Genomic DNA, 10,168 nt, shown 5'->3' with positions numbered 1-10,168 from the left:
TGAATCATTTAGTATTTATGTATTTTGTTCCACGGGCTCATAAAAAAAACAAAACATGAGCAATTTTGTGTTGCTTTTGGAATAAGATTGCATCCTGCCTCAGAAATGTTGTCAAGTGCCTCCCCAATTGCAGCTCTTACTGCAGTGGGGGGCAACCTCTTTGGTAGGCATACCGCAAATTAGCCCCATGCTCTCCCTGCAAGGCACTCTTATCCCTTTCTGCTGTTCTGCTCCCTGCCCCATCTCCTGCTCTGTTTTCTGATCCGTGTCCTATCTACCTGTCCCCTCCCTGCACACACATAAGTTTCCCCTGCCACTTGTAGCGTATGTGCCCCAGGTTGGCCACCCCTGTCTTATTGCATTCAGCACAGAGTCACTAGCTTCTGTGCACTAGGCTTTTGGCTGGGCTGAAAACATTAGGCGGTCTGTAAACTGCACTCAATCACAACAGCCCCAAGGGGCCATTCCAGCAGCCGAAGAGCCAAACCCCTTTTCCTTTATCCCGTCTTCGACATAGACTTGATTTGGGGGTTTGCAATGATATGGGGCAGTGGTGGCATCAACTGCTCCTCCCCTGTGCTGCAGGTTAGAAAGAGATGGTGGGTCGGAGACTTCCTTTCTCTCAGGGTTTCCAAGCATCTGGTGGGGTAGAGGTGGCTGCGTTAGCCCGATACTAGGAAAGTCCCTATGCCATGCAATTCTCACAAAGCCATTTAAACCAGTATCAAACCCTTTGTTCTTCTGGAGCAGAGTGAAGGAGCAGCACTGGTGCTAATGCACATATGGATTATTAGTGCAAAGTAAGTAAGAGTCCAGAGAGGTCCATAAGGTCTGTGTTTGCTGTCTCTGCAGTTTGCTTATGAGCAGGGATCCTGGTTTTCTCTGATTTAAAATATTCCCCAATTTTCGGTTTAAAAAAAGTAATCATGGAAAAATCATGTGGATTTTGGGTTAAGCTGGAACACCACTAATAGATCTATCTATCTATCTATGACAGATAGATGCTATATAATATATATATATATATATATATATAATGTGTGTGTGTGTATTATATATGATAGATAGCTATATATGTATATATATGATAGATAACTCTTCATATAATAAATATATTTATTTATTTATTTATTTATTTATATACATTCACACACATTTTTTGAAAAAATATGAAAGGCAGACCATTCCAAAACTGCTTTGAGCCTGTCTCTAGGAGAATATGGAGTCCAAGGAAATATATCATATTTTCTATCTATCTATCTATCTATCTATCTATCTATCTATCTATCTCTATTAGTGGTGTTTCAATTTAATCATAGAAAAATGTTGATTTTGGGTTACTTTTTAAAATTGAAAACTGGGTATTTTTTTTTTTTTTACTAAAGAAAATCAGGCCCCTGCTTATAAGCTATTGATTAGAGAGATACTCAAGCAGTTCAGTTACCAGCAGCAGCATACTTGTGTTAGGATGGTGCAGTGCAGATCTAAGTGGTTTAGGTCTAGTTGGGAGGGTAGAAAGTGTTAATTTTAGAAGTCTCCTGAAAAATAGCTGAATGGCTGAACCAAGCAGTAGAAATAAGGCCTTGATGTATCAAAATGTGAAATGTCCCTGCATGGGAATTGCCGAAGGGAATAAAGTAGCAAAAGAATGATCGCTCGGTGCCTGGTTGCCTTGGCACCAAACGAGATCAGTTAGGCATGTACCTGTAATAATCAAATTTAAAACATAACGTATCAAATGGAGAATGTAAACGAAGGGAGAAGGGCAGGTATTGAAAGGTACATGCTTGGCATGAGATCAGCGTTTGGATTGGCTTGTAAACCTGTGATCAGCAAATGTATTTGTGCTGCTGACGGTGCAGTAATTGCGATTGGATTATTCAGAGAACTAGGTACACGATCTTGTAAGGGTACACAGATTTGAAGCCTTTCAATTGTCCCATCAGCTTGATCACCTGCCTGCAGAGTGGATCAATACTCTTCTGGCTCCTAACCTCAATGTGTCTATTCGTCGTCAGGCTGGTTTTTGCAATATGCAACAGGAGCGAACGCTTCCCTTTGTGTAAGAAAACAGTGGATTTCCCCATCCCTTCTCTACAGCTCTTTGTGATGACACGCAGGCCCAAGATATAGTGTTCATCTCAGGTTAAAAGGGAAACAATTCTGGGCAACCCTTTTCAAGTATTGGAAGTGCTTCTCTGCATAGCATCACAGAAAATGAGGACTGGCAGGGACCTCAGGAGGTCACATCTAGTCCACCCCCCTGCTCAGAGGAGGACTGTCCACAACTAGATCATCCCAGCCAAGGCTTTGACAAGCCAGGACTTAAAAACCTCCAAGGATGGAGAGTCCACAACCTCTCTGCACAGCCTGTTCCAGTGCTTTCCTACCCCTCTCATGAGAAAGGCTTTTCCTAATATCTGACTTAAACTTCCCTTGCTGCATGATAATGTTGTGTCTGGACATAGGGAGGCTGAGCACCCATACATTGCAAAAAAAGGGTGATATAGACTCTCCGCTTCCATTGCTTTACAGTGTTATTTCACGTTAAAACTCCTCTCTGAGTTGAAAATGCACAAGTCCAATTGTGCTTGTCAGAGCGGCTGTAAAATCTCCATCCAGTCGGTATCCTCAGAAGTTTACTGTAGCATTTCAGCTAAACTTCCAGTTCGAACCCCTGCTGCTCAGCATGTTTAAGTAATTATAATACTGCTTCATTTTTTCTCAAGCGATGCTGCAGAGTGTTTCATTTGCATCTTTCCATGAAGATGAACCTCCTAATTCATAGCTGTGTTGCCTGCATATGGGTAAAGAAAAGAAAGAAATCACAGCAAGATGCGGGAGAGTTTCGCCCCCATCGTGGGGCACTCCATCTCTCTTGGCATTTGACAAGCTGATTTTTTATTCTTTGCCAGGTATTATCTGCTGTAATTCATGGCAGTGGCCTATAAAATAGTCTGTGAACAGCACCATGTTATCATTTGCTTCACAGGCTTCAATCCAGTATCCAGGGTTGAGTATTGACTTGGCATTCTCATGGACATGCCAGAGAGTGAACATTTAAATGAACTTTTTCTCTGCTGGAAATGGTTTTTACAGGGCAAGATTTAAGGCATGGTAAGTTTGCAATGCCACCACCACTTTTGCTCTGATAAACACTGAATATATGTACTGGTACTGGGACAGCTGCTCAATTTGTCAGCATGGGAGCAGAGCACTGTTGGTGACTACAGCAGCCAGAAGAGCAGCCAACCTTCATCACAATTGTTGTCCCATAACCTTGAGCTGTAGCAAGGGAGACTGAGTCCAAGGACAAGGAGCTTCAACTGGAGAAGCTGCAGAAGAAGCTGGAGTATGAAGGTTGCCAGTGACAGAGAATTTGAGGTTGAAGAGTTTCAGGACTCCAGATATGGGTCCCATGGGAGTTCCTGGATTGCAAAGCATCAGCGGGGGTTTTGGGTCACTCTGGCCAGCCAGGAGTCTACCTGGCCTCAATGGCTGTTGAATTCTTTTACTAACATAAAATTCACAGAGACAATGTGTTCAGAAGGATTATAAAATGGCATAAAACCTTTGACTTCCCTGGCGCAACATCAGTTTTTTCCAGCTGAGCATTTGCCCTCCCCAAAACTGAGAGATGCACGTTCCCATCCTTGAAATGCGAGAGCAGTTTTAAAATTGAGACAATCAAAGCACTCCTGAGCATAACATAGTCTAAATGTACCGTGGGCAACATCTGGAAGAAGGATGTGGCAGAGAAGCACGCATTTATGTATTTTGCTGAGCAATGACGGGTTGCCGAATCATAGCCCAGTAGGTAGATAGCAGGTAGATGTCAGTTCTTTGTGGCATTGCGGTAGTTTTCCTCACTGCTTTTACACTGAAGAAAGCAGGGACTGAATGCATGGTCATGAAGGGCAGGGTGCAGTGCCAGATGCATTACTTTTGGAACCCATTTTGCTCTGGGGTCGTTAACCTGGACGTCGCATGCCCATACACAGAGCTGGTAAGAGTCCGATGGGAATTCTTCAGACAAGCAGAGTCAATTGAATTTTGTTATAGCAGTGAAGCTGCTGAGGGACTTGCTCTTGGGTTAGTTGAGAGGCCACCTTATATATCAATATATTTGTAATAGCATCTTAAAAACGGTGCCTGGAGCTCTGTGCGAGTCTCATTGCCCTTCAACAAGAAAGTTGCAAACATCTGTCAAATTGATGATTATTGAGTTATGGCTGGATATTGATAAGGGATGGGGTAGGTGAGTATGGTTTACTGGCATACACTGTCTGTGTGTGATACTAGGGTGTGCTGAAATGTCCATGACGTTTGAGTAGATGCATGTTAGAAATCGAAATAAATAGTTATACACAGTGTGCTGCACTGGACATAAACAGGGCTAATGTATCGGGTGATGTAAATGGAAGTAGCTTCTCGTCTATACTTGGTGAAAATCAGCATAGCTCTGTGGGCTTTACTGCAGCTACATCGGTTTACATCGGTTGAGGGCCTGTTGCATTGTAACTGCTTCTCACTGAGGTGGGATTACCATGTTATCTAATTATCCTGTGTAGCCTTCATTGCAATATGGTTTAGTAGATGGACAACCACAGTGAGATCCAGCTTCAGTTGTGTGTCAGTGAATGTATTTACAGCAGCTGTGGCCTTGTCTCCCCAGAGCGATTCCAGTCTCTCCGATTGTCCTTCTCTCCAAACCTGGACGACTACAACCCAGATATTCCAGAGTGGAGACGGGATATCAGCAGAGTGATCAAGAGAGCTCTGGTAGAGGTAAGTGATAAAATACATTTTAAATCCTTTCATTTCCTCATCTACCATCTCAGTTTCTTCTGACCTTCAATCTGAACAACAGAACGATGCACCCAAAGTCTTTATAAAGCCAGCGGATACTTGACAGCATCACACAAACTTTGAGGTCTGCTGAAATAATATGATAGAGGTGCATATGAGCAACTGTAGATATGCTCATATGCTGTATGTTTTATTTTGTGGGCAGCAGCATATTTGGGGTTAGGTCAAAATCCCAACCTTCAGCTGTAAAGGGCAGCATTCGTACTTCTTAGTCACAGGGGCTATGGTAGAGGGAAAAGTACATAATGACTAAATTCTTCCATATATAATTCTGCTCTGTATTTCTTCACTTTGCTGCTGTCCTTATATTTCAGTAGGGTGTAGCGGCATCCCAAAAGATCATCAGCATTACAAAAAGGGAAGTTTAGGTTAGATATAAGGTTACTACCCTCTCTCACAAGGAGGGTAGTAAAGCAGTGGAACAGGCTACATAGAGCAGTGGTGGACTTTCCATCTTTGGAGATTTTTAAGACCCAGCTAGATAAGCCTTGGTTGGGATGATATAGTTGAAGATGCTCCTGCTTGGAGCAGCGGGGTGGGCTAGATGTGACCTCCTGAGGTCATTTCCAGCCCTAATGACCCTATGCTTCTAATGGTTGGACAAAATGTATGAAGTAGTGAAGGTGGGTTTTCTCATATACTGATGCACCATCCATGTGCCCCACGTGCAGCATCAGGTACATGGGCCCATGGGTGACTGGTGCCACCGTAGTTGGGGGGCATGTTCCCCCCCCCCCCCCCCACACCCCAGGGGGTGGGGGTGCGTGTCCCCCCCCCCCCCCCCCCCAGCGACCAAGGTGGGGTTTCCCCCATGGCCAATCTCACTGACCAAGGTCCTCCCACGGCAAAATTCACCAACCAGGAGGCAGCCACGGTGCTCCCGGAAGCAGCTGTGGCACTACATCTGGCACTCCCACTCCCTGGCAAGCGCTTGCAGAGGGGCACCACTTGGCCCCCCTGTCCATCACCTACATAGAGAGTGTGGCTGGTCAGGGGGTGCATCAGCACTCTCAGGGGGTGCACGTGCACCCCCATGCACACCCTACGCATCGCCACTGCATGGGCCAGCACTAAAAGTGTATTCTCCTTCATAAACAGAGCCATGTGCACATGGGAAAGTTCTAGAGGTGCATTTTCCTCTATATACACGATGCACTATCAATAATTTTGGCTTAAAAATAGTATTATGAGGCTGAAGGCTAGTGATTGTAATGGAAAGGGTGAGAGAGGTTTTACCACTTATTGGAGACAGCAGGTGCCATGATAGATATGGACTCAACAGAAGAATGTCTGTGCAACAGAATTGTAAACCTGGATGTGTAAAAATGCATACATGTAATTTGCACCTACAGCTCTGGGGTGGTAAGTGTGCAATTCATGCACACACAGCTTTTCTGCAAATTGTCTTGCCAGTTATTTGCCCAGCTGGTGCCACAAATACAACCTTACTAAATGCACACGCAAATAGTGTCTGTACATTTTGGGAGGAGTATTTCTATAACTCAATCCCCAGCAGTTGTTTATCTTTAAAGACATTTTCAATGAATAACACTGAAAACCTCCTTAAACCACAGAAGAAGAAAGGTAAAAAAAAGAGAAAAGCTTTCTTTGGGGTTTGTTTTTTAATCTTCTGAACATTGTATTTGATGTACTTATTTGATGATCCATTTAACTTCTGGATGGCTTTTCACAATATAATCAATCCAGTAAAACAAGATCAAGGCACTAAAACTAGATGATAAACCTAGGGTACCTAGGCTATCTTCCAGAACAAAAGCGATTAAAAAACACAACCTTTGGGGTTTTTAATTTATTTAAATGTTTGGGTTTTTCTGTTAGGGTTGATTTGGAAAGAAAGGAGGCTGCGACAGCCAGTCACGTTGTTTCATAGAGCTGGATGGTTTACCTTAAATATTCTGTATGGGGAAATCCTATAAAAATTACAGTCAATATCATTTCCTAGATATTAAACAGGATGTATAAAATTAAGCAAAAACCTAAATTATTCAGTAGATAATGAACAGCAGAGACTCCCTCTGCCTGAAGAAGGGTGATTATTCCCAAAAGCTTGCAAAGAACGTTTTTTCAACCTACTCAGTTGCTTTAATAAAAGATATCACATCTACCCCAAAAATCGTGCCTGCCCATGTCCTCAGACCAACATGCCTACAATGAAAAACTCAATAGATAATGATATTCTTGATGTAAAATTGTTATACCAACCTAAAAGTATTATCCTTACTATGGCATCCCATAGGAGATTTCTTTACTAAATTCTACCAATCTGTTCTGTGTATCAGATTATAATATTCTCAACTGGAGATCACCCCAACACTGAATTTATCATGAACATGCTACCACCCCATGGGTCTCTGGGGGCTTGTATCCTGCTTCCAGCAACGTCTACTACCTGCTGTTGCAAAAGATTAGAATGCACCCAGAATGCATCATCAGCCAAAATTTTAAAAGAGAAAAACTCTTTCCTGACCGCTGCAGGTGGTCACTGTCACTCCTGTACTCATAGGTCATGTCTAGATGAGCATGGCCATGTGGTATGTGGTGCTGCAGACATGTCTGCGGCACCACATATTGCACATTCAGTTGATCTCTGTGCTGCAAGGGAACAGCATGGAGTGTGGGGGGGTTGACCCCTGGATATCCACAGATCAAAAACATGCAAACCCCCCCCCCCCCCCCCAAAAAAAAAAAAAAAATCCAAAAAATGTCATGGCACATGTTGGGGCAGTGCATGCCACTCAAAACCAGAGCCTGGCCAGCTGGAGCAACACTCCAGCTGCCCGTCAGGCGCCAAGCAACAGGATCACTGCCGCTAAAAATACCACGTAAAACACAGCTTTCTTGCCTGGGGAAAACTACATGTTCACTTTCCCATCCCTAACCTATTGCCTTGTCCAGCACAGTGTCCAGCAACATGCAGCAGCACCAGGAAGGCTTCAGGGTCGCTGCAGGCCACCGCCTGGCTTAGCCTTGGCAGTGGAGGTCATTAATAATTTGAGATACCTCAGCTCAGTGACAAAAAACCTTTTTGACTGCTGTTCCCCACCTGTCTGTTCCTTCAAGGAACCGGTATTCTGAGCCACAGCCCCTATAACTAACTACTGGGTTAACAATCTAGAATTTTTAACCCTGAGCATGTGCAAATCCTGGTTGTTAGACTGTGTCCAAAGCACTCTGTTTTTATTAATCAAAGTGGCAATATTGACTAAATATATGCACCATTGAGGTTCATAAATCCCTGCTGCTTCATTGCAGAACAAGATCAAACGGAGTGAAATGTGTAGGCACAGACAGAGAAGAGAGTGAATTGCTGTGGGTGGGTCATTCAATTTGCTGATTCAAAGTAATGGGTCTGGTTCTGATCTCCCTCACGTTGGTTTTTCACTTTGTAACTCCATAGCGGTGGATGGAATTCCTTCTGATTTACTCCCATGGAAGTGAGATCTGAAGGAGACAGTAGGTCTTCTTTTTAAAAAACTTTGGATTATTGTTGAGAGGAGATAATGGTGCAAAGAGATGATAATAATGAGCTTTTACATCCCAAATGTACTCATGTTAGTAGAGAGAGGAAGTCAAAGCCAGCTAAGCTAACTTGAAGTAAATTGGGATTTGTTTTGTCTTCGTGTCACCCCCCAAACCGCCAACTCTTTCAGCACATCTAGAACATGCTGCTCTGAAGCGACCCCAGGCTGCTACAGCAGTAAGAACTGAGGAGTAGAGCAGCTCTGTTTGTGCACCGTGACCTCCTCATTATGGTCCCCTGGTGCTTAGATTATTATCCCACATACTAAAGGAAGTTACTGAATAACTTTGCGTGCAGATAACAGGCTACAATGTAATGATACTATCCCTGACTTCAAGCTGCACTGTTGGTCTGTAATATCCACACTCTTTCTAACCAAGAGACAGACACATACCCTACATACTACCTACGTGGACTGAGATGCTCAACAAATAAGCCATTGGTGTTCGGTGCGATAGTTTTTCACCTATCACTGACTCTCTCCATGCCAGGCTACGGGGATTCCAAGCAAGCATGTTCTGGTTGCAGTACTCCCCGGCTTGCCCACATCTGCTGAGCTCTTCATTTTACCATATCAAGATACCACAGGAGAAAACAAAAAGACCGCAGAAGACCTAGAGCAGGTATTGTTTCCATTTCCAATAGGTATGCCTGAATATGTTCACGTGTTCACGTGCTGGGTAGATTTCTGAGGCACTACGTTGCCATTCTTTTGGGTCTGCTGGAATCAATCCCATGGTGTTAGTTCCAGCTAAGTCTTCTTTTGCTTTGCTTTGGCAACCCAATAAGGGCCAGGCTGTGGTGGGCCCATAGGGAGTGCTCCTGCACTGACCTACCCGCCTCACTGTGCCCGATGAAAACCCCACTTTGGGTGTCTCTTCTGGGGCATCCATCTGACTCCCATCCTGAAGCACACTCGCAAGCCTGGGGCAATCGCTGCCACCACCCGGGCCTAGGTCTCTGTTAGAGCTCTGTGTCACCCAGGGTACACAGACCCTGCTGACCTTGGGGTGCTTTGCTCACCGGTAATATTTTTGGGTGCTCCTTATAGCCTGGAGCCACCCAGGCTGCTTTCAGATAATAATCAGCCCAGCTCCCCTGGGAGCGAGAAGGCCTGTCCCTCCTCTCAAGTATTCTCAGCTAGGTCTGCTGTATCAGATAGCTTTTATTAATCGGAGAGAGAGGGATTGTGGGAGGAGTACAAGATAGAAGAGTATTAGAAAAACACCTTGAGCAAAGCAGAACGGGCTGATTGGCCCTTTTGATATGCTTCTAGTTCACTGAATCTTAGTCCCTGGATGAACTTGTGAGTAACCTATCTGGAAGTTAGCCAGTAACTTGATCAAGCTTGCTCTGGAGGCTTCAGCTTTGTGTGTGTGTTTCCAAAGATGTCTCCCTCCTCCATGATGGGGTGACCCCTTTTCATAACTTTTTGTGACCTCATAACTAAGTCCCAACCAGAAGCAGGCCCATTGGATGATGACCAATGCTTTTAAAGGACCAGGTGAGGTGGCCTGGCCATTTGATGGGCACTTTGAAGACAAAGAAAGAGTGAGTTCCCCCCACCCCCTCTGAAATTTCCGCCACCCAAGCCTTAGTGTTCAATGAAATGGGGGTTTGTGGGGGGCTGTCTGCTTAAGGGGGGGGGGGATTTCTCCACGCAGGCTGCTTCAATGAGGCAGCTGGGCACTCCCATGAACTGGGGGAATCCTCCAGTGATGACATGATGCTGGCATAAATGTGCATAATTTCCTCTTT

The 10,168-nt window shown here is 44.4% G+C and overlaps 1 protein-coding gene across 1 annotated transcript in view; it reads left to right on the top strand.

Annotated features, from left to right (window-relative positions):
- LOC102387945 (VPS10 domain-containing receptor SorCS1) overlaps positions 1-10,168 on the top strand; it is a 292,562-nt gene that overhangs the window by 260,373 nt on the left and 22,021 nt on the right. The window contains exons 22-23 of the mRNA XM_006027558.2: positions 4,676-4,788; positions 8,902-9,033. Coding sequence (XP_006027620.1) covers positions 4,676-4,788; positions 8,902-9,033 — 245 coding nt within the window. The remainder of the gene's footprint in view (positions 1-4,675; positions 4,789-8,901; positions 9,034-10,168) is intronic.

The sequence above is a fragment of the Alligator sinensis genome, unplaced genomic scaffold (genome assembly GCF_000455745.1).
Source record: "Alligator sinensis unplaced genomic scaffold, ASM45574v1 scaffold559_1, whole genome shotgun sequence".
NCBI classification, from domain to species: Eukaryota; Metazoa; Chordata; order Crocodylia; family Alligatoridae; genus Alligator; species Alligator sinensis.
The sequence above is the reverse complement of the archived record's forward strand: the minus strand, read 5'-3'. Positions and strand labels throughout refer to the sequence as shown.